Source organism: Sus scrofa, chromosome 16 (genome assembly GCF_000003025.6).
Source record: "Sus scrofa isolate TJ Tabasco breed Duroc chromosome 16, Sscrofa11.1, whole genome shotgun sequence".
NCBI classification, from domain to species: domain Eukaryota; kingdom Metazoa; phylum Chordata; class Mammalia; order Artiodactyla; family Suidae; genus Sus; species Sus scrofa.
Genome location: NC_010458.4, coordinates 18,907,892 through 18,932,981, shown reverse-complemented (window position 1 = coordinate 18,932,981; position 25,090 = coordinate 18,907,892). Strand labels below are relative to the sequence as shown.

General features: G+C 44.5%; 1 protein-coding gene and 1 long non-coding RNA gene across 4 annotated transcripts in view; one reads left to right on the top strand and one right to left on the bottom strand.

Annotated features, from left to right (window-relative positions):
- Positions 1–20,440, top strand: part of LOC102162488 — a 441,109-nt gene extending 420,669 nt beyond the window's left edge. The window contains exon 4 of the long non-coding RNA XR_002339798.1: positions 15,854–20,440. This is a non-coding gene — a long non-coding RNA (uncharacterized LOC102162488). The remainder of the gene's footprint in view (positions 1–15,853) is intronic.
- The window catches only part of NPR3 (natriuretic peptide receptor 3), an 88,274-nt gene continuing 66,352 nt past the window's right edge, over positions 3,169–25,090 (bottom strand). The window contains exons 4-8 of one of the 3 annotated variants that reach the window (XM_021077059.1): positions 20,447–20,582; positions 14,809–14,903; positions 11,600–11,735; positions 9,753–9,840; positions 3,169–8,761 (exon numbers count right to left, since the gene is read on the bottom strand). In XM_021077059.1, the coding sequence (XP_020932718.1) occupies positions 8,650–8,761; positions 9,753–9,840; positions 11,600–11,735; positions 14,809–14,903; positions 20,447–20,582 (567 nt within the window). In that variant the 3' untranslated portion in view covers positions 3,169–8,649. Of the gene's footprint in view, positions 8,762–9,752; positions 9,841–11,599; positions 11,736–14,489; positions 14,649–14,808; positions 14,904–20,446; positions 20,583–25,090 lie in introns of those variants that run through there. The other 2 variants (XM_021077060.1, XM_021077061.1) reach the window with 2 other exon arrangements.

Below are 25,090 nucleotides of genomic sequence, written 5' to 3'. Positions count from 1 at the left end.
AAAGAGGAGAGCTTAGACATAAGTTAGGAGGCTGCTCCCTGCTAATTTTAAGGTGATAAGGGCTTTGTTTCGCGACCGTGAAAATGGAGAAGGAGAGGTGGATGGGAACCCATTGGATGGGAAGGTGATGAAAAGCACGCGAGACCTACCATGACCACAAGCTGCGGGATTCTGGTTTAGTGTGGTCGTTGATAAAGCCCACAGTCTGATTTCAAACCCCAGCCCTGCCGCTTAGTAGCTGGGAGGCCTTGGGCAGGTTACGTAGCCTCTCTGTGCCTCAGTTCACACACCTCTAGTAAGGAGGGTGACCATTTTCGTAGGGGTGACATCCGGATCACCATATCCAGTTCCATAAATGAGCACATCTAAGGTGCTTAGCGCAGTCTTGGCAAGTGGCAAGCTCTCCATACATACGTGATTGACCTGAGACAGGCCGGCTCTCTGGCTCCTTCCTCATTTTCCTTCTGAATAAAATGCTGAGAGTCATCATCAAGGGTATATGCTAAGACACCAGGTGGCAGGTTCTATTGCCGGATTTTTTCCTAAAAGCACAAAATACCTTTAGCAGCACCCAGGACACCCCCTCTGGGGGAGCACAGACTCTCCCACACAGCTGGTGCTTCTCAAGCATGTTATGGTACCGGTCCACCACATCCCCACCCCCTCGGTTCCCCCGCCACCACCAGAGGGTGCCCATCGCTGGCCACCACACAGAAGCATGTGGAGGAGGTGGCCAGCCTGGAATTCAGCCTCTCAAATCTGCCATACCAACCCTCTGCCTTGTCAGGCTTTCTGGAATCATGCTCTGTCTTTACATGGTCTCTGGGACCCCTAGGCGCCCCTGGGGTGGAGGAGAAGCCCCTGTGAGCACCAGGAACTTCATGGCTTTGATGAGGTCATTTTGCACCAGCCTGCGCAATGGCTGGTCTCTCTTGGCACACTGGAGTGGCAGTGGAATAAGAACCCCATTTGTCTACACTGGAAATCCCCACCCACCCACCAACATACTTATGCAATGTCTCTATTGCATATGGGACGAAATCCGAGCCTTCTCAGGGGAGACCTGGGTTGCAGGCGATGAGGGTCCTTCATGTCGTAGCGGGAGCAGGTGCTGCTAGTGAGCATTGCCAGGAGGACGCTGTCAGGGAGCAATCCTTAGGACCTGCTCAGCCAGGGCCTTAGAAAGTGGGACACCTGTGGCCTCTGAGACACCTCCACTCTGAGGGGAACCAGATTTGAATGAAACTGCTCAAACCCTCTGAGAGCTTCAGAGGCAGTGTGGCCATTACTGTCCCCTCCTGGCCCTAATCTGGACCCTGTGGGTGGGTGGGGGTAGGACAGTGTATATAAAAAGGATCTCTTTCTCCTCATAGTCTCTCATTTCATCCTCTAAGAGGGCACAGCTGGGTGTCATCAAGCCAAATTGTCTTGAAAGTCCTCAAAAATGGCCCACTGAAGATTTTGTCTCCTTGTCCGAGGAAATAGGAAAGTGTGGTAATTGTTCTATTGAATGCTTCACTCTGTGCTAATTTTGAGGTCCTCACAGTAGCCCGATGAGCGTGGCCCTGTGACTATGCCCATTGCCACACAGGTGGCATAGCCACAAGGATCAGAGCCGGGCGATTAACCCCTGGAGCCTGGCTCCAGTGGCCTTATCTATGAAATGGGAATGATAGGGCCTCTGCAGCTAATGATGGTCAGGGTTGCACAAAGCCTGCAAAAGGAATTGTTTCTCTTGATTCTAGTTTGATGCTAACAGATGGTTTATTAAATTGCTATTTTTTTTTAAGGCATGCAGCCATTGGTACCTCTCCCAATAGTAGCTGCTATTTAAGTCCAAATCAGAAGCCCATGATTTAGGGTTAGGGAGGGGCCCTAAATCAGTGACATTTGGTTCTTCCAGGGACACCCCCCACACACACTAGCCACAGTCATGAGGATCTTTGGCCTATTGTGGGATGCTGGACACGCGTGAAGAAATTCAAAATGGGTAGGATGTGGAACGGAGAGATTCAGGGAGGCCATGGTCCCCAAAGTGATGTGGCAAAGTCTTGGAAATACCCTGGGTTGTGGACTGAATGTTTACATGCCCCTTAAAGTCCATGTGTTGAAATCCAAACCCCTAGTGTGGCTGTATTTTGAGATGGGACCTCTTAGGAAGTAATTAAGGTTAAATGAGGTTATAAAGAGGGGGCTCATCATAGGATTAGTGTCCTTGTAAGAAGAGACACTGGAGAGCCCCCCCCACCCTTTCTCTCTATGCACACACATACACACACAGAAAAGGCCATGTGAGGACACAGGAAAAAGGCAGCCATCTATCAGCCAGGAGGAAAACCGTCACCAGGAACCAAACCCTCCAGAACCGTGAGGAATAAATTTCTGTCATGTAAGCTCCCAGTCTGTAGTATTTTGTTACTGAGCCTGAGTGGACTGAGACACCCTGTGTTTCCTGGAGGTTTCCTGGCCCCACCTTTCATTCCTGCCATGCCCACTCACATCCCCTCGCCCCCGCATTTCCCCCCCAATTCCCACCCTGCTGCAGAATCCTCTCAAACACAGTGTGAGTGGCATTGCAGTATTGTCAGGGGCCCTCACTGGCAGTGGCCGCAGCAGCAGCAGCAGGCCCTGGGGCACCCTGATCCAATCACAAAATCATGAGAATCACTATGCATTTCTTGGGCTTAAAATACATCACCACTAACTTCCCGGAGAGGGAGGCAACTTTTTACAAATCAAAGGCACCCAGAGCACCTCGAGGCTCTAGCCTTGCTTAGTCCACTAGAACCTGAGGAGCTCTTCAGGATGACAAAGCTGACCTCTGCAGAGTGGGCAGGGGACACAAATGGGAGTCAGCAAGGCCACCATGTAGCTCTGCTTCTCAGGATATAGAGACTCAGGATAATATCCTTCCTGGAGTTTTCTTCCCTCCCCTGACAATCCAAGGTTTACTTCTCATTTTAAATAATACATTCTTTCCTTCTTTCTGCAAATTTCCCTTTTCTGGGAAGAAATTTCTTGAGTTCTTTCATGGGTATCAATCAAACAGCACAATTCATCACATCTGCTAATTGATCTTTTACTTCAGCTGATCCTAGAAGAACAGAAAGTCATCAGAGACTATGGATATGTGCAGTTTATGTTGGTTGAATCATAAACAGGAAAGGGTTTCTGTGGGATGTATTTTTTTAATGAGAACACATTGTTATACTGTGAGCATGTGGCATTCTTGCTTAACAGAAACATTTACAAGAATACATACACATTTCTATCCAAACACCAAATAAAGTAGATATCTTAAATGACCAGTTTGCACCAGAAATAAAATACATTATACAAAACAGGGGTTATATCCACAGTTATTAATTCTCATTTTCTACATAAAACAATAAATTAAATCACATTATATGCAGATAGTTCTACTTACATTAGAATAGTAAACTGTACTGTAGCTCGTGCAGCTTTTACTTTTTTCTACCAGACTCATGGTAGCTGTATTGTTCGGTAGACCTATATGCAAATTATCAATGAGTAATATGGCCCAGAAGACGAGGGCTGCAGAAGTAAATCCCCCACAGTGTCTGCACTGTGTCCTCTTGGATTGTTGTTCACCATGCACAGGGAATTCAGGGCCCCAGCAAAAAGGTCTGCAAACTCACAGCATCCCCACGCTGTTAAGGGTACCTCATTGCTGCCTTGTAAAACACAGCACACTCAACAGTTTAAGATTTTGGCAGTGAATAATAAATAGGACATCCTGTCTCTAAATCCAAATTTTCCTCTTTCTCAACCTTCTCTGCCCAGTTATTACGTGCCATGACAGCTTTGTTCTCCTAGCAAAGAAAAACTACTTTGGTAGCCTGTGTTGTGACTTGCACTGGTGAATGGGCCCTTTATTCCTTGCACCTAGAAACTGAGGTCTTAAAACACGTGAATCAAAGCAGTGCAGCATTTTTGCTCTTAATTCTGCTTGTTCAAATATGTCGCCTAGGAATCATCCCACACCTGATATGTATACATTATTACAGCATATGGATTTTCACTTCTGAGACTCAACTCCCATTGAAACCCTCTCCCTGTATTTGAAGTAGCTTAAAATATGAGCATTAATAGCATCAGCTGGTTTAGAATTGCTTTGCCTTTGGTATGAATTAATATTAGTGGTTAATGAGAAATTCAAACAAACTCCAATCCACAACCTTTTGAAAGTCCTTTTAATCCTAGAGCCTAGCTATGGGGGGTTATACCTGCAAGAGACATGCGTGAGACCGGCAAGCTGAAAACCAGAGCCAGGTTTGCTGTAGTATATGCACATCACAGGCTTGAACTGCCCAGACAGCATGTGGTCAAGTTAGGTAAAGGTTCTGATCAGAAGCCAGCTACATTCTTCCAGCCAGCATGCTGTCTTCTTTCCCTGTCAGGAGGTATGGAGGATCCGCTCCCAAACATCTGAGCCCTGCATGAGCAAGATGCTCATGCATCTTTGGAGCTGCAGTGGACACTGGGCAGGGGCTGGGGAGGAAGGGGTGGTAAAGATGACAGCAGCTGGCAACACTACCCTCTTCTGTTTCTTTTGGAAGGGCCTGATCTTGATTTTTTTTTAATTTTTCAAATATCTTTAATGTCCCACTTAATAGAAAACAATTGGATTCTAATATCTGCTTCTGCATTGTGTATTGTGAAATGTTATTTTGGTTGAAGTACCTGAAGAAAGTCTGGCCTCACACATATAAGCAGTTATACTATAGGGGTATATTTTATCATCTCTTTAGAGAAATGTTGTTGATCCTGATTCTTCTTGCTGAGTGTGGCCCGTGCTTCTTGCAGAAGAACGAAATTATGGGTTATTCTGTCTTTCTAAAGATCCAGAAAAGGAACAGATCCCTCTCAACAGCAACATCTCATTCTCTATGCTTCCACACTGCACCCAAAACATATTCCATGTTTGTAGATAGTTTTAGTTTTTCCCACTGAAGAAGAAGTTCAGCTCATCTTCAGCTTCCTTACGAAGCACTGAACCACAAGGCACAACTAAACAAAACCTAGGAAATGTAGATTGAGGGACCAATTTAGCAAAACACCATTTTGCTAGTTTTGCTTGATGTTTGGCATTATGACAGCATCCACTCAGGATCTGAATGCTTCACGTCCCAAGAAACATAGGTATGCATTCCTTTCAGTTTATAAACCCTCCCCTAATTCCAGTGACATAACATTCTATTTGGTCTCCGAAAGAGACTTCCACAAACAGCCACTTTATGCTCCCTCACAAGGAGGTGCTGGACCTAATCTGAATTCCTGTCTTTGTCTGTATCAGGTCTATACAATGGCCTCAATGTCACGGTTAGTGGCGAATCTTACATTCCCCAAATCAGGGAAAACCAGAAGGAAAGCGGTTGGTTAGGGGCACAAAGGGCACAGGGGCCTTGAATAAGTGAATGATTCCAGGAGCCAGACGGAGAAGTGATTGATATTCCAAAGCACCAAGTCTTTGAATTTAAGGAAGAGGAGAAAAAGAGGCATTGTCTTTCTATCTCTTTCTCCCCTCCCTCCATTAAGTAGAACTTCTGAAATGTAAAGAACCACTTTAAAGCCTGTGGAACCATGTCTGAGGTTCAGGAAAGGACAAGCTGATGGTCCTTCTGAGAAATGTACTGTTTACAGGGACTTCCTTGTAGAGCTTGTGGTCATCCTGGAGGAAGACACACAGTCTATACAGAAAGTTCTTCCTCAATAGAAGTGATGGCCTGGTGAAAGCTTTCATTTCTGAGTGCAGAAAAGAAAAAAAACCTAAGAAGATGATGATGATGACCATAAAACCTATATTTATTTCCCACACCAAGAGTATACACAAAAAGTATATACTCACTTTGACCTGTATCAGCGTCAACTTATGTTTGGCGAGATGAGAAAGTACTGATGAAGAATCCCTTTTGAAATCTGAACACTCTGGACTTCAGGGTAATAATTTATAGAATAATTTAAAAGCCAAAGTCCTACTTCTTTTACTATATGGTATGTGGCTACTGGTGAAGTATGAATGACTAATTGTGGAAGATGTCAGCAGTTAGAATCTTAAATCCCAAGAAGTCTTAACCTTGGGCCAAACACCTACTCTTTTAGCAAAGGTTTCCCAACTTAAGGGAGTTTTCAAATTTCAGTAGAGTTTTGGTAACTCATATGATGATTTCAAAGAAGAAAGGATAGACAACAGACATGTAAATAGTCAACCTCAAGAACCTCAGAATCGCTTTAAGATTGGAAGAGAATGGCATCCACAAATCAAAAACCTCCGGATTTGCTCTACCATTTTTAAAAGACTAAATTTAAATTTTTAAGATTTTTTTCTGGGGATTTAATATTAAGTTTAGAACTCTTCCTCTACCTAAAGTAGAAATAAAAGATATTTGCTTTAAAAATATTAAGAATTAATGGGCCCCTATATAAAAGGTTGGAAATGTTTCTTCCCAAAGACTGCATGCAACCAGGTAGAGTGTTTTTCCCCTGTAGTAAGCACATAAGTTCAAAACTTTAATGTTTTTTACAAGCATAAGATAGTAGAAAATGAACATCTCTAAAATATATGGAAAAATTAAAATGACAGTGAAATAAGCTCTCAACTCACGAAAATAAGAGGGAGGCAAACCTCACACTGATGTTTTCACTCTGAGTCCTGAGATGTTAAATGCTTTGCTTTCCTGGATTTTACTTCCCAGACTCTCTTCCTACATTAGAATTGCTGGAGCTTGCCTTTCTTGCCTTCTTTTTCCGTCCTGTTTTGAATTTAGCACTTTTTCCTTTGCACCCAGCATGGAGAATGACAGCCTAGCTCCTTCAGTTGATCAGAGTTCATTGTTTTATCATGTTCTCCAGCTGCCCACATTCCATTTTTAAACAATAGAGGGGGAATGTGCCTCACGTAGAAATAATCCGTTCACTTTGACTGGCGTGATGGAGGCAGACTCCTCCAGAAAGCAAGCTCCTCCAACTTGCAGGACACGCAGCTTTCACTTACTCTGCCTCCACCTGTGTGACCCACAGCCTCCATCACTACCAAGGAATGATTCAAATTCCTATATTTCCTTATTTTCTTAAACTCCTCTATTTTCCTCCTCTAGATGTCCTTTAGACGTTAAGATAATTTTTAAAACTATTTTCCAGATGCTCAGGCATTATTAATGAAAGACCCTCACAATATCATTTTAAGATGGTACACTGATCTGGCATCTCCCCAATCTTCCCTCACTGTCTGTTTTCTCCACAAATTATACATGACAGCGGCAACCTGAGTTTAAACCTATGTGAAGAGCACTGGGTGCAAAGTAGAGATTCAGTAAGTACTTATTAAACCTCGTCCAAACGCCTCATAGCCATACCCAAGCCCCCATTACACGGGTTTTTAGTGGACGGTTGCAAAGCTCTGTGGAGTTTACTGAAAGGGACTATAATAGCTATTTGGAATCCTTATTTAAACCAAAATTATCATTGTGAATTTTGGTAAAATGTCTTGTATGCATTTATTAAATTTAGCATTTCTGTGATTCAAGTTCTAACTCATAAAGTTCTTCTTAAAAAAAAAGGGCTGTCTCTTTATAAAACTCGACTTAATCCTAATAAATTTCATCCTTGATCATTTGATACTCATCATTTGGCCAGAACTAGAAAGAATCTATCTCAAAGATAATACCTTTAAAACACGTAAATGGATGTACTCCTGTACATTCTATACTATGAATACATTTCTAGATCTCTGTAGTTAAAGCAGCAATTAGTATTAGGCTATGGCCAAGGCGAAGAGGAAAACAGAGAAAAAGAAAGGCATCTTTCATCATTATTGGTTTGTTGTACACTTTACCTATGCTTTTAAAATATAAATGAAATTTAATCTTTGAAATGAAAAAATAGACACATTTTCTAATAGCAAAATATAAGACTAAAATACTTAAAAATAAAACGTTAGTGTGAAATAGGGCTTTTTATATTTTTAAAAAAATGAAACATTTTAGATTTGCTTTTCTTGCATAAATCCTCTTATCTCATTAGTTACAGCTCTCCAGAGTAGCTTTTATGAGATGCTGAAGGAGACAGGAAGGAAATTCCTTTTTGAGATATGAGGTCAGGACCTGAATATACACACTGGACAGAGCAGTTCTCAACCTCGGCTCTGTCCACCAGCGCTAGAGAAAGGAACGCTGTCTTTCTAATCTTGAGATTTTTCATCACATTTTCTTCTTCTTAGGGTTAAATTCTTTCTAAGAATATTCTACTTGCAAAAATTATTTTATTCTAGCTATAAAACATTTCATTTAAGAAAAACACATGTTATATCCTTGTGTGAAATGCCCCCCAAAGCCATCAAGATATGGAGACATCAGACTTTCAAAACATAAGTCTAATCATATGCCCTTGAAAACAGTATGAACATTTAACAGAGTGACATTATATTCTTATATTTGTTTGTCATGAGATGAAAGGCTGGGAGGCATATGGTGATTAATAATAGTTCCTGAGCTTCTAAAGAAATTTAACAACGAAATGACTAACTGCTTAAAAGAATGAGTTCTTCGGGATTGCCCCTTCTGTTCCATTGATGTCTTTCATCCCATCTATCTCCTTAAAGAATCTCAAGCCAAAAGAACAGACTTCCTTTTAAGCCACCGAAAAATGGGATCTGATGGAATCTTCCCGTAACTCCCGATGTTTTCCGATGTTACTCTCTTCTTGCTGGTTTCGCCTCTCAATGGTTATTCTGTATTTCTTCCTGGGTAAAGAGAAAGTGAACATAGTAATAAAACCTCACTTGGCTCCAAAATACTATGGTTTCTCTTACAAAGAATGCCCTCAAGGGACATCTGGACTGGAGTTGATAAATGAGAAGTGACAGAATATGAAACCCTGGTCAAAGATTAAAGTAGTATGCCTCAAGGCATTATGCCCTTATTCAAGGAGGACAATTGGCCTGCTTTCCCAGATGCCATAGAACAAGCCTTCCCCTTCTTCCCTGGGTGCTTTGTGGGTTAAGCCTTGTCTACTTTGCCACAGAAGCTCTCCCCAACTCTCACGACATGCCCTAGATAAAGATCAGATGCAGCAGTGTACAGGAATACAGTTGTTCCCACAAAGAGTCACAGACACCCGGAGTTACATTTCCATGCAGAAATGAAAAATCTTAATGACTTAAGAAGAAGCCACAAATTCAACCACCAAAGATTACAAAGGAATGGACAGCCCTCCAGATGCAAAACTATCAGTGTCTGGAACACATAAATATTACAACTTTACACGACTTGAGCCATAACCACAGTGGTAGCCAGGCATGTGTGTTCTCAACCACTGAGCACAGACCAGCCTGAGAACATGGGCTGCTCAGAGCCACTCCCTCCTCTATGGAAGGTGAAGCCAGCATCTCTTTCTGAATTGGAGGAAGCCTGAGAACGGGGAAGTTGATTTCCCCTTTGTCCAGATTCCCTCTCCGCTTAGGCATGTGGTGGGTGGTAGGAATCCAGGTCAGAATATTTGTGAGCAGAGGATAGCGGTGGCTCTGTGGCCCACAGGGGGAGGCACTAGAAACCCCTGACCCCCACTTCCTAATACGCTAACCCACTGGCCCCCAAGCCAGGGCCACACCAAAGGAATGGCTTAGCTCTTTCAACCGCCATGCTTTTTGGGGTAAGAACAAGATAGGGACAAGTCAGAAGTGACAAAGGCAATTAAGGAGAGTGAATTTTAAAACTTCATAAAGTCGTCCTAACCTGAAAAAGTAGAAGGCCATTAGCAAGCCAGCTCCTAGTAAGGCCCCCACAACAATTCCTGTCACTGCTGATTCTTCTAGGCCACCTGCTTGAAAAAGAAACATAGATAATCTGAGTTCATTTTGAGAAATAGTTAGAAATGCCTCATTCTGACTTTTCACTCATTGAAAGCTTTCATTCACTGGAAAGTGTTTAATTTCCCACCTGAGGCAAATTTTCCAATTTTCCTTTCATTTTAAGAAATATTTCCTAGGGGATCCTGTCTGTTGTGGAGCTGGTGGTGGTGATGGTTACAGTTGTGGTTCCGTTTTTGGTTTGGGGGTTTTCTACCAAGTGCAAAACCATCTGTATAAATGGTTTTTTAAAAATGAACTATGTATGTGCCCACGCCAAAGTTGAGCAGTAAAATGAACGCTGTTTGCACTGTCACAGCATCTATGTTTTACAGGGGAGAAAAAAAGCATTTAAAAAAGCACTAGGTGGGAGTTCCCGCTGTGGTGAAACAGGATCTGATCCCTGGCCCAGGAACTCCATATGCCACAGGGAGGCCAAAAAATAAGGAAGGAAGGAAGACCTAGATGAACAAACTGTTACAAGAAAGTGAGCACAATGGAAATAAGGCACGTTCAAGAAGGATTCGGGGAAAACTGGAAACAAGTTCCCGGATACACGGGCACTTCTGAGTTTACAGTCAGAGAGTCAACCGCACAGACTATGGGACTGACCCAGCACTTCTCATTTTCACAGATGGGTGGTGACACTTCCAAGTGCTGGAAGATTTGGTGAAAAAGTCATTGGGTTAATGTTCTGTTTTTAGATGTTCTCTCACCAAAGTTAGAGTTTCAAGTCAAATGTCTTATATAGCTTTGTGAAAATGTGAGTAACAATTTGAAACAATCAAGTTCAGTAGTGTCCCAGTTATTATATAAAAATGATAAATAGCCAACTTGTGGAGAAAGAGTTTAGGCCACAGTCTTTAATGCATTTTGAAGGCATACTGAATCCTCAAAACTGTCCTAAGAATTGGGTACCTTTCTTCCATTTTACATATGGGAAAACCGAGGCTTAAAGAAATAAAGGAACACTCCTCAGGTCACAAAACTAGTAAGTGACAAGAGTGGGATTTCACGTCAAGGCCCTGTAACTCCAGAGACTATGTTTTTGACACGTTTCTGACTTATTCCTTCCCACAGTTATTGCACAAACATAAATGCCTCAGTTCGAAGGCTGTTCCTAAAACATAAGGAGCACACATCTGTCAGCCTCAAGTGACCAACTGGCCTGAAAGGTCAATACTCACTTTGCTCTCCCTCAATAGCTTATCGAAAGGCCTTTCTAAAGCAATGGTTTCCAACCATTTTTCTACTTGTAAACTCCTTAAAAGAATGTCCACTTTCTTCTATATTTATGACAAGCTGCTCCTAAATAACAGCTTTTATACTTATTTGCTAATTTGTAAATCTTTAGGTGTTTAAGGGACATTGTTTGCTTCTGAGGGGTATGAGAATAAATACAAACTTTAAAACAAGAGATGAGTAAGTGAGTGACACTAACTAGTATTTGACTAGTATTTGATGTTTTAATTTCCCCTAAAAGTGTAAGCCTCAAATACTAAAAGGTTTTAGTAAAAATAGGGAGAAGCCTTCTACTGTTTTGGAAAAGTGTGGAAGGAATGAAGGACCCAGAAGCCTCTGATGAAGGCAGTTGCCAGTTTGTGTATTGTCCCCATGGGTTTCATCACACCAGAAACAGAAATTCAGACTTTCAGAACAGCTCCTAAATAACCACTGCATTATCCTGATGCTACAGATGATAAAACACACAGCAAATTAAGGCTCTAAACTTACATGCTTTGCAAGGAGAGCTGTTTGTGTGCTCCACAATTCTGGTTTCATCTATTCTCAGTTTTAAAGGTCCCCAAGGATATTTGACATTCGGTCGCATTTCAAAACGACCTTCTTTTCCAAAGTAGTCACCAATAACCTATATAAAAGGGGGAAAAAACACCAACAAACAAACAAACAAAAACAAATATACCAACTGAAAGGTCAGAGTTACCTGTTTCCAAAGGGGGCACAGGTTGGGCTCCTTCACACTGACTGTAACAGTGTGTTTCAGAAGACTTTGTAAATCAAGATTTGCAGTCACCAGGAGTTCCTGTCGTGGCACAGTGGTTAACGAATCTGACTAGGAACCATGAGGTTGTGGGTTCGATCCCTGCCCTTGCTCAGTGGGTGAAGGATCCAGTGTTGCTGTGAGCTGTGGTGTAGGTCGCAGATAAGGCTCGGATCCCAAGTTGCTGTGGCTCTGGCGTAGACCGGTAGCTACAGCTCCAATTAGACCTGTAGCCTGGGAACCTCCATATGCCGCAGGAGCAGCCCAAGAAATGGCAAAAAGACAAAAAAAAAAAAAAAAAAAAAAATTATAGTCACCAAAGGTGCTCTTAAGGTGAGCATAATTTAGAGAGAACCAGCTCCAAGTGGCAGGGAATGGGGTTTTGCAGAAAGCAGTTGTCTCAGAAGGCCTGGAGTTCCCATCGTGGTACAGTGGTTAATGAATCCGACTAGGAACCATGAGGTTGTGGGTTCGATCCCTGGCCTCGCTCAGTGGGTTAAGGATCTGGCGTTGTCATGAGCTGTGGTGTAGGTTGCAGATGCGGCTCGGAACCCGCATTGCTGTGGCTCTGGTGTAGGCTGGCGGCTACAGCTCCAATTGGGCCCCTAGCCTGGAAACCTCCATATGCTGTGGGAGTGGCCCAAGAAATGGCAAAAAAAGGAAAAAAAAAAAGAAGAAGAAGGCCTGGCTTTTCTCTTGCTTCTGGGAGCGGGTGCTGCTCCACCCACCTGCCACAGAGCAGCTCGGCCTCAACCATTTGTCAGGCCCAGGTTACTTTGAAGGAGCGTGAGGTTAGGATCCATCCCACACCCAAGCTAAGCCTGTTACAGGGGCCCCCTCACACCACTCAATTATCTTAGCATATAATTCAAACATTAAAGAGCATCATTAGCAACTTCCCATTTCACCCTCCTCTGGCTGGAAGGCTGTTCCCCATCCTGACTTCAAGGGTTACACCCTCCTCTCTGATGAATTTGTCCCATCTGGACCTCCATTTCTAAGCTGCACTCCTTTGCCATTAGTTCTTGTGGCCCCTGATAAATCAGTATTCTTTTATGGCTCAGTTCAAGGTGCACCCATAGTTTCTGGTTTATTTATTTTATTTTTTTTTTATCTTTTTGCCATTTCTTGGGCCGCTCCCGCGGCATATGGAGGTTCCCAGGCTAGGGGTCTAATCGGAGCTGTAGCTGCCAGCCTAGCCAGAGCCACAGCAACACGGGATCCAAGCCGCATCTGCAACCTACACCACAGCTCACGGCAACACCAGATCCTTAACCCACTGAGCAAGCGCAGGGACCGAACCCGCAACCTCATGGTTCCTAGTCGGATTCGTTAACCACTGCGCCACGACGGGAACTCCATAGTTTCTGGTTTAAACGACTTTTTCATCAGCTACCTGAGCCCTGATCTAGAAGGACCTCCGCAGCCAGGCTCTCGGGATTATTTTCTCTCTCTTTTCCCCTCCCGTCTTTCTCCTGAAGGAGGCCCAGCAAGCTCTCACAGGCTACTTCACGTTGGAGTAAAAAGAAGTCTAGGTAATCACCAAACTAACCATCACTGGCATGTACTAAGCACTTAACACTTTCAGTCCTGAAGCCTCACAAAGACCCTCCCTGTAACAGGCTGCCGCCATCCACCTTTCCCCAACACATGTGAGACCCAGCCCATCAAAAGGCAAAAATTCACACAGTAAATGTAGCAAGTGCCAGGTCCTCCCGGCTCGGCTGTTCCCACAAAAGCCAAGTATCTGTGGACTGAGAGAAAACCAGCAAATCCCTTACGCCCCTGCGTCACATGAAGTGTTACAGGAGCATCAAGCTGGGGGTGAGAGCCATCAGAGAACAGAGAGGAAGGAGCATTCTTGGACCCGAAACGCTGCATATTTGTATAATCTTCATTTGACTATTTATCATGTAAAGTTAATTCATGTTTTTAAGCTCCATTTATCTGGTGCTTCCAATCACGGGAGGTCAGCAAGGAAGACATTATGATTTCCTCCTTGGCGCCAAGGAAGCTGAAGCAGAAAGCACGCACCCCAGTGTCAGACTCATCTTTGTGTCCAGGGCACTCTTCTTCTCTTCATGATATTATTCTGCAACTCTGTCATCTATTTTTTTTCTCAACTGGAGTACAATGTTGTGGCTTTTTTTTTTTTTTTAATTGGACTTACAATGTTGTATTCGTTTCAGGTGTAAAGCAAAATGAATCAGTTTTACAAATACATATATCCATTCTTTTTCAGATACTTTTCCCATATAGGTTATTACAGAATATTGAGTAGATTTTTGAAATCAAAAGCATGTCCAGTCTGTGACCACCTCCAACCAAAAAAAAAAAAAAAAAAAAATTTAGGAGTTCCTGTCATGGCTCAGTGGTTAATGAATCCGACTAGGAACCATGAGGTTGCAGGTTCGATCCCTGGCCTTGCTCAGTGGGTTGAGGATCTGGCATTACCATGAGCTGTGATGTAGGTCACAGACATGGCTCGGATCCCGCGTTGCTGTGGCTCTGGCGTAGGCCGGCGGCTACAGCTCCGATTAGACCCCTAGCCTGGGAACCTCCATATGCCACGGGTGCGGCCCTAGAAAAGGCAAAAAGACCAAAAAAAAAAAAAAAAAATTATTTTTCAAATTTTAAGGGTGGGAATAAATACATAATTTCACTTTACGTCTCTTATCCAGTGATGCTGACCCACATCTTAGGACTAAGGTGTGACTCTTGGCTACTTGAAAGGTAGGATTTCCCCACTTTGGATAAACATGGAACCCTTTCCCCAATACCCTCAACTAGAAGGAAGCCCTCCTGGGAAAGTCCCCAGTGTTCAGCTCATTTTTATTTGGAGGCCACTTTGGGGATAGCTCTTTGGACACCAGGACAGATAGATTCCTTGCACTCTCAGTAAGCAGAGGGGCGGCTTCGGACAGGGGTCACGCAGGCCTACCTCCTGAGTGCCCGCCTCTGTGTCGGTCATAGCAATCACAGAGAAGTCCCCATACCGGTCACCATTGGCATCTATGGACACCTTCCCGGCAATACCTAGAGGAAGAGATGTGGAGAATGCCAGCCAGTAAGTTACTTAAAATACCTCTGTCTGCCAACAAAAACAAGAAAATGAATTGACAGGATTTTTTAAACAAACTCATGCCACAGGGAATCTCATCAGACTCAGAGCATTTTTGTTGGCATTTGGAAAGACATTGTAATTTCATCTGTGTCTGCATTCCTAAATTCTTAACATTTCTCCATTTGAAAATGAAAAGAAAAAGAAACAAATGACCTTCTTTGGGGAATATGTTAAAGGAAAAAAAAAAAAAGATTAAGGCTAATCCTGAAAGCAGTATGCTTATCCCAGAGTTTTATGTTAATTTAAAAACAACAACAGGAGTTCCCATTGTGGCTCAGCTGGTTAAGAACCTGACATAGTGTCCATGAGAATGCAGATTTGATCCCTGGCCTCGTTCAGTGAGGAGAAGGATCCCGCATTGCCATAAGCTGCAGCATAGGTCACGGATGCGGCCCGGATCCAGGGTTGCTGTGGCTGTGGTGTAGGCTGGCAGCTGCAGCTCTAATTTGACTCCTAGCCTGGAAACTTCCATATGCCACAAGTGTGGCCCTAAAAATAAATAAATAAAATAAAATGTTATTAAAAATAAAAACAATGTTACAAAGGAAAACCCACTCCAGGACTGAGTGAATGTGCTTCCCTAGAGGCTCCCCAAATGTAGAGGAGAGCAGAGGGCCTGCCTCAGGGGTCCCTGGAGCCAGGAGCTAAAGGACAGCTGGTCTTATCCACTGTGTGCATTCATTCATTGTTGGGGGAGGGGTGTTGGTGTTTGTTTTGTATTCTAGTTTTAACAAGATAAAACTGACATGCCTCCCTGCAGGAGTTTCAAGTGTAAAGGTATGACTTGCATATATTTGTATTGAAATGGTTACCACCCATCATCTCATATAGATACAACAATTCACTTTTTTTATTTATCCAGATGTCTTCTGGGTGATTACTAAGTGCTGAATTTAATGCAGCAGCTGTGGCAAAGAGAAACTGGACCCAGCGTCTGCCCGGGAGAGAGAGGCAGCCTGGACTAGGGATTCATCTCGTTGGCACTGGACTCTGCCAGCTGGCATCTGAATCCCAGCTTTTGCATTTACTAGCTCTGTGACCTTGCCCCTGCGCCTCAGTCTCCAGGGCTGTGAAAGAGGCTTCATAGCAGTTCCCTGCCAGGAGGCTGTGGAAAAGATGAAGTGAGCTAAAAGAGGTGAAGTCCTTTCAACATGGGTTTTGAGGGAAGTGGGTTCTTTTCTTCTTTTGTTCTTACTACTGTCGCTCCGCCTGGAATCTGAGAGTGGACACCTGACCAGTCCCACACCGCTCAGAGAAGGAGCTGGCACATCTCTTTGGAGGCTGGAGACTTCAGGAGGACTGGGTAAAAGAGCAGGTCTCTTACAGGAATGTGGGTGAGGCCTATGGACAGGCAACCAACAAGGTGTGGGAAGACTCTGGGCAGAAAGGCAGCCTTGTGAGCTGAAAGGAACCAAAGGGGCGATGAAGTTTTGGGGAGGCGGCCCACGTGTCTGGACGGGAGCAATGAGATGTAAGGTTGGAACAGCTGGAACAGGGTGGCCAGAGCCAGAGAAACTTGAGTGCCAAGCGAAGGACCAGAATTTGCTTTGGCTGGGAACAGTGGCTTACAGCAGCCAATCAATAAAAGCAAATACACACATATATAATTAGTTGATGTTAAATTTGTCTATATGGTAATTTTCATTAACTAAGAGAAGGCATATGTCAACCCTATTCTCATTATTCGCTTGCTTCACTTTTTAGTGAAATTGGCACTTCTGCTGATTTGGTTCTCTCTGGAAGGAAAACGAATGTCTGGGAAAAGGGATCCCAAGGGAAAGTTCCATCCTCTAGTGTGGCTTGGAGAGGGCAAGTATTTGGGTTCACCATCCTTTGGGTTGTGGTTTGAAGGCCCACTGACTTTTCCAGACTTTGGTCTGCTTTGCCGGAAACAGAATGGAACTGCTGTTCATCTTGACTTTTTTTTTTTTTTTTTTTTTGTCTTAACACGGACTGGTTACAAAAGATACGTCTATATCTCAAGCTAGCTTATCCTTGACAGCCTATACAACCTTTAATTAATAAATGTCATTTATTATGTCATTTAATAAATGTTCATTAATACATTTAATAAACTATATATATAACTATCCAAACATATATACTGTCCAAAACCATCTGTTCCTTTCAGAGGTGTTTATGATGATGTGTTCTGCTCAGTGTTTCGCAGAGGATTTCATAAGACAAGGTGGCCCTAGTAATCCAAGACCTCATTACACTTTAAGCTATGACAGTTCTGCCAAGATGCCAAGAAATGGGGTGTGAACCCTCAGGGTGGCCGATTAGCAAGTGAGACTTCACCTAGGAGTACAGTACGTGAGGTGAGATTTTCAGGCTGAACAGCAGCATTTTCCTGTACATAAATAATGAGACTTCCCACCCTCATTTCTCTTGTCCTATAGTGGAGTTCAAGGTCTGAGCCACAGTCCTATTTACCTTGTCCCTCTGACCTCTCACACAGAGAGGAAACTCACCTTCTTCCCAGGCCATTTATTGAAAGCCTCGAGCGTCGGTCACAGGTTTCTCGGTACTAAAATCCAAATCTGGCAAATAACATCCAGCGTATTTTTCCCCTGACAACGTAATGGTCACTTACAGTGACCATTGAAATTTAAATTGTTTTTAATTTTAGAAAGGTTAGGGGTTTTTTTTATAGTTCTTTAGGGGGCTATCCCCAGATTGGTCGTTGTTCAGCAAACAATTCAAGGTCAAAACTCACCTTGGCTTCAATTATCTTTACATCTGGACAAATGAAATTACACGTTTAGATTGAACTATACAGTTAATTGTTTTTGGACTCGCTTCCTATTGCCTGTGTAGACCTGGTCCTTGAATGGAAGCACAAGGTTGGCCTCTGGGAAAATTTCGCCCATGCTGCTAAACGAAACGGAGTTCCAGCCATTGTGGGCACCTGTCCTTCCCTTAACAACCTCCCTCAGAAGCCCAAGCACAAACGACCACACCATGTAGTGAGGAAGAGCTAAGAACGGGATGTGGCCTACCAAGGTTGTGTCCACACATGCCTGTTTCTCAGTGTATTGGGCACAGCTTCTGGGAAACCGGACTCTGTCCTAATATGCCCCTGACATATCCCATGGGATTCCAGATGAAGCAGATGAAGCAGTCAGAGGCCGAGCAAGACAATCTGGAGGTTTATTTGTTTGCATCCTACAGTCTGCCCAGTCTGTCTAAAGTTAAAGCAGCTGTCACTCTAGTTTTGAGTAAGATGTGGCATCCACTAAAGCCATCAAGGAGAAATGAAATCCAGCCATTGTCACCATAGCTGCTACACAGACAGTTCTAGATGGAACCTGACCCCTCTGACCTGGCCTACCCTCTCTAAAAACCAAGGACAAGTCCCAAGTGAAAAAAAAAAAAAAATATATGTGCCCCAAACAGATGTGGCAAATACATATAGGCATGGCCCTAATGCATTAAAGGACTCAAAGGATGCACTGGCATGATGTAGAAAGGGCCCTTGTCAGTCATCAGCTAGTCCATCCCCTTCAGCACTGGGGCCAAAGGCCCAAAGGGCAGAAGCCCGGCTAGGATGCAGGTTTCCTGACCCCCGGTCAGTGTTCTCAGATGATACTCATCAGCATGTACAGTTTCTTTTCCAGAGAGCCCCTGTAAGGCCTCCTTTTAGAGACTCAAGACCGATCCTGTCCCTTGAAACCCTCCGGTGGCTTTCCCTCACTCAGGACGGAGCCTGAAGTCCTCAGTGCAGCTTTCAGGCCCACAGGATCCGGCCCCCACTGCCCACTGCTGCTCTGACTCTGGCTTCGCTCCACGGCACCCCACGTGCTACAGCTGCCACACGGGCCCCCTTGCTCTTCCAGGAGTGCTCAGCACTCTCTTGCCGGGTACACTCAGGCTCTCTGCATTTGCTGCTGCCTCTGGATTAGTCTCTCCTAAACATCTACAGCATTTCTTCCACTTCCCTGAGGTCTCAACTGCCACTCATCAGAGAGACCTTCCCCCGACCACACTATTTAAATCAGCAGTCCCACCCACACGCTCCCGTCATATCCTATGGCCTAACCCCCTTTAGTTTATAGCCTCTGAAGTAGTGTGTTTACTCATTTGTCACCAGGTCCCCCCATTCCCATGGAAGCTCAGGTGACTGCAGGCAATGTCTCTACTGCTGCATCCTCAGCACCTTGACCAGTGCCTGGCACATGGGAAAGTTCCCAAGATCATTTGATAAATGAATGAATGAGCGACTCTGAAGTTGATCTTCAGGGCTCCAGCAGCTGGGTCATTCTCATATTGAGTGTCATGTTCATTTTTTTTTTTTTTTGACTGATGGTGAGGTGAGAGGAAACCAGCAGTCTATACACTGTTAGCAAGAATATGGATATAGATTTTTCTGAAAGACATTTGGCAATATTTAACATACTTTAAAAGGCACCAACATACCTTTGGGTGAAGATATCCCATGACTAAGAATGTTCGCTGTTAGACATACAAAAATTCATCAAGACGTAGGATACTCATGATAGCATTTTGCTTAATAGCAAAAACTATAAACAACTAAAGTGTCCATCAATAGGAGACTGATTAAAGAAATTCTTGTACAACAAAACAGTGGAAAAACATGGAACTATCCCTTAAAAATGTGCTGGATCTATGAGTGCTCATATGGAAAATTCTTCTACTTGACATACAAGTAAAAAAGCCCTGATGAAGAATGGATTCATGGTATGATCCTTTTGTGTAAATTTTTTAGATAAGATATACAAATGCATATGTGCTGGCAGAAGGCACAAAATATTTTTCACCTGAATCATAGGAAATTGTTAACAGCGATTACATTGGGAAGAGGGGACCAGGGTGGGAAGGAAAACTTTCACTTTTCATTTTGCACATTTTTGTACTGTTTAAATTTTCCAGCCAAGAATAGTCTCATTCTTGTACAGTTTTTAAATGTCAACAGAGACTGCTTGAGTGATGAGATGATGGGCCATTTTTTTTGCCATCGTTCTTATACTTTTCTGTTCTTAAGACAGCAACAGCTAATACTCACCACTCTAAAAACAAAATAAAAGCAGAGCCTCAAATGGACCTGCTCATCATCTCAAAACTCAGTTGTGAACAGAAGAATGTAGATCCGAGATTATTTCTTTTAAACCTGATCACAGAACTCTCAACCAACGGATTCTTTGCTGTCAAGGAGGCTTGTGATACATTTAATTTTGAGAAGACGAGTTGTCCTCTAACCACCAGAAGAACTCCCATTTCAGTGGGACTCTTTCCAAGCACTATCCCAAGCTTTTATCTCATTTAATTTTCACAACAAGGCTGTGAAGTGAGCGGATCTTGACTTATTATCCTTATTTACAGCTAAGAAGGACAAGGTCCCACCGTGCTGAGAGAGAAAAACAGAACCAGGAAAGAAGCAGTTTCCCCTCTGACCAGCAGCACAGTGTTGTTGCCTTGCAGACCGAAACCTCACCTTCAAATGTTCTGTTCCAAGTCTGCTGGATGATTTTCCCTCCATCCTTCTTACTGTAGCCAGCTCTGAGCACTTCATGTAAAGCCAGGACGTAGAGGAGGATGGCGTCGTGGAATCCTTCAACAAACATGTTCACCTGGAAAGGAAAGCCCACTTGGATGAGCCCAAACACCACATGACTCACCTTCAGGAACACTGGGAGCAAATCAGAATGGTTAACAAGTTAGACCTGAGGCCCCTAAGCCATGGCGAGGTGTGGCGAAGAATGGCTAACAAGCAGCATGCCGCAGTTTTCCTGGCACTGGCTTAGTCAGAAAGACCCTTCCCCCGTTTGGGAGTTTGGAGAGCAGACAAGATAATACAGAAGTCTAGAAAACTGTACGTGCAGGCGAGGCTAAGTAATCTGGGCATCAGCCCTTGCCCATAGTTCCCTCTGCCCAGGTGCCCTCCTTCTGCCCCACATATTCTCCACCTCAAGCCCACTCAAGTCCGGTCTCCCCCTGAGGTCTTCTCCACCTGCACCAGCCCCTGTGATCTCTCCACGCTCAGCGTGTGGGACATGACCAGAAGAACAGCAGGCGTCCATTCATTCACATTCACATACTCCTGAGTGCCTAGGAGAGAACTGAGTGCCAGAAAGAGCAGGCACCGCCATCTCTGCCTGCCCGGCCTTTATGTCCTCCCGTCTACAGCACTGATCTCTCAGGTTCTCTTCGCAGTCTGTGTTCTGACTACTTCCAGCGCCTCTGACCACTCCCTCCCGCTGGTCCCTGCCAAGCTCCGAGGACAAGAACAGAAACAGGCTGTTGATTTATCTCAGTGGGGTCCTGGCTCCAGTAAGATAGCCCTTGCACGCAGAAACGTACAGATTCGTGTGAAATTGGAGAAGTCACTTAATCTTTCTGAGCCTTGTTTCCTTCTATAAGCATCATCTGGCAAGTTCTGATACCACATTTTGATCCACTGTAATGCTCACTGAACGTGAATCGAGCAGATACAACCTTGAAAAGCTTAGCAGCTTACAAATTGTGTGTAAGAGGACCCCCAAATTCCAGGCTTCTTAGTTCAGAAGAAAGGGTCACATATGGAATTCCATGCAGCAGAATGAACTGATAACCACGGTGAAGCATGGTGAGAGGCATGCCTGCGCCCCCCTCCCCCCCCAGAAAGAGACCCTGGAGGAAGAGAGACACCTGGTTCAAATACACAGTCACAGGGGACAGGGCTCAACGTCCAGTTCTTCATGGCCTCATCCCATCCTGAGGGGCAGGAAGTCCTATCTGCCTCCCAGAAGCAAATATTTAAGAATTGCCAAAGCCCCGTGCTGAGACGCAGGCTAGAACAAAGGTTAAAGAGCCTGGGGGAGTTCCCGTCTTGGCGCAGTGCTTAACGAATCCGACTAGGAACCATGAGGTTGCAGGTTCGGTCCCTGCCTTTGCTCAGTGGGTTAACGATCCGGCATTGCCGTGAGCTGTGGTGTATGTAGGTTGCAGACGCGGCTCAGATCCCACATTGCTGTGGCTCTGGTATAGGCTGGAGGCTACAGCTCCGATTTGACCCCTAGCCTGGGAACCTCCATATGCTGCTGGAGCAGCCCAAGAAACAGCAAAAAGACAAAAAAAAAAAAAAAAAAAAAAAGAGCCTGGGCTCGCCCCCTGGCTCTGCCACATCCTGGCTGTGTTTCTGCACCACTTTTGGGTCTCAGTTTTCCCCAGGAAAATGGTGATCCTTATCTCAAGAGGTTACTGTCATGCTTAAGTGAATTAATAGATGTAAAACATGCAAAAGTCAGCACTCACTGTTAGCTTTTGTTGTTACTTGCTAGAAATAGAGAATTATAAACCTAGGGGTCCTTCTTAGCTTCTAATTCCTAATAGCCGTACTCAGAAAATAAGTGACCTACGTACTACTGCAACAGCTTATTGGCCCATTTTACCTTTAGTGGAAAGGAAGCCCTTTGTCCATGCCTTCATATCCCAAGTTCTCTTCCATAACGCCATGTCCTTAATTCCACCCAACTATGATGGTGCAGCCCAAGCTGTTCAATTCCACTGGGCGAGGCAGAGGATGGAAGAGAACCATTCTCAGGAGAGTTCTCAGCTGCTAGACCTGAAGTCTAACCCTATCCCTGATGTGTCATGTAATCGCTCTAATCTTCAGTTTCCTTATCGACTAAACGGGAGTTTAGCACCTGCTCATCTCACAGAGCGGTTCTGGGGATTAAATGAATGAGTGCATGTAAAACATCTAAAATGGTCCTCAGGACTGTGAAGGCAAAGAGTAGACACTGGCTCCTGCTCTCAGCCATCAGTCTCAAGTCTCAGAGTCCTTATTTTTTTAGGCAAAGCAGAGTGGGGTAGAAATAATGTCTACTAGTCAAAGATAATTTTCTGCTTATTTGCCCATGCTAACTGAATTTTCCAAAGAAATATGAAATTTTCACTTAGGCCATGAAGTCATCATGGCCTGAGAAAGTATGCATGCTGATGAGTTCATGAGTTTTAATGAGTAGACTTCAGCTGTGTAACTTAGTCCTTAGGCCATCATTTAAAAAATACATTTTCAGGAGTTCCCATCATGGCGCAGTGGTTAACGAATCCGACTAGAAACCATGAGGTTGTGGGTTCGATCCCTGGCCTTGCTCAGTGGGTTAAGGATCCAGTGTTGCCGTGAGCTGTGGTATAGGTTGCAGATGTTGCTGTGGCTCTGGCGTAGGCCAGCGGCTACAGCTCCGATTAGACCCCTAGTCTGGGAACCTCCATATGCCGCAGGAGCAGCCCCAGAAAAGGCAAAAAGACAAAAAACAAAAAAACAAAAAAAATTTTAAAAAAACGTATTTTCAAAAGATCTATCTTCTCTTTGATATTTGTATGAACCCCCCCACCCCACCCCACCCCCTGCTACGGAGGGCAGAAAGACAGAATGGTGGATTATGGGAGGCATAAGATGCCTTTGAAAAGCTGTGGTCTAATCCATTCCTTACTTTGAGGACCTAAAAAGCATCGTCCTCCCTCAGTCTCCCTGCATCCTGTAATGAGGGTTGTTCCATCTATATTTCCAGTTCCTAGGGAGCCAAGGACAGCCCCTACTTAGATTGTCAGCTACCAGCTGCTGGACATCACCTGTCCGCCTCCTTCTCAGAATCCTAACCCAGGGCCACCGTGCTGCCATTGGCCACCCAAAGTAATGGACAGGTGCCCAGCACCACCCCCTATCTGGCCCTTGCCCTCCTTTCTTTCTTTCTTTCTTTATTTTTTGGTCTTTTTGCGTTTTCTTGAGCCGCTCCTGTGGCACATGGAGGTTCCCAGGCTAGGGGTCTAATCAGAGCTATAGGCACCGGCCTACGCCAGAGCCACAGCAACGCCAGATCCGAGCCTCATCTGCGACCCACACCACGGCTCACAGCAACGCAGGATCCTTAACCCACTGAGCAAGGCCAGGGATCGAACCCGCAACCTCATGGTTCCCAGTCAGATTCAATAACCACTGCTCCACGACGGGAACTCCCCTCCCTTCTTTCTTGATATGCCCTCTGAGCCTCCCCCTCTACAATTCAGGATGGGAAGATCAATTATCTGGCTGAAAAACAGAAACTCAGATTGCTTTGGTCCCAACAGGTTTAAAGGCGGAAGAGAATAGATAGCTTCTGAACACATGCTCAGGTTTGAAAACACGCCTTATCTTCCCTTGCAAGCAAATCACAAAATGTACCTTCTTTCCTCTCAGAGTGGCTGAGTGTGTCTCCCTCTCCTGCCAAAATTAGCAGGAGAGCTGCTGGCCCCCACCGGCGTTCACTTGCACCCCAGCCTGCTGCGGGGAGGCTTCACAACACCTACCTCATAGGACCTCAACCCAGAAGCAAAACCCCAGAGACTGTCGTTTCTCGAGGAGAACATTCTCACATCCACACGTGCTTTTTAATGGGAGGAAAGCCCGTTAGCACATTACAGACCCTGGAAATTGGAAGTGCAAATTAAAAAAAAAAAAAAAAGCGAGGGAGACAAATAAATCCCGAGTATTAAGTTGCCTTTGGGACACGTTCCACTGGACCTCCAGGCTGAAAGGACCAAGGTCCTCTGGTCTGTCCCCCACTTCTGGTCAGAACAACACTTGGACCTCAGAGTCCTGACCAGCAGATCATGCTGTTGTTACTAATGGAAGAAAACAGGACTCCCTCTTCTGACTGGGCTCTTTCTAGTGTGAAGCCTCATTGCTAGCCAGAAAGCCTCTCTTTTTTGTCATTAGCCCTAAGTCGTTATTCAGTTCCTAAAGGCAGCCATTCGCCTGCTCCATGCTGAACAAACACAGTTAAGAGAACAATACTGGTGTTCCCGTCATGGCACAGTGGTTAACGAATCCGACTAGGAACCATGAGGTTGCAGGTTCGGTCCCTGGCCTTGCTCAGTGGGTTAAGGATCCGGCATTGCTGTGAGCTGTGGTGTAGGTTGCAGATGCAGCTGGCTACAGCTCCAATTCGACCCCTAGCCTGGGAACCTCCATATGCCATGAGAGTGGCCCTAGAAATGGGGAAAAAAAAAAGAGAGAGAGAACAATATGGTTCATGAGCCCTAGGAGTTTACAATCTCCATGAAAGAGCACGGCCGCTCCACACGGGCACGGAGACAGACACTACACAAGGCAGCA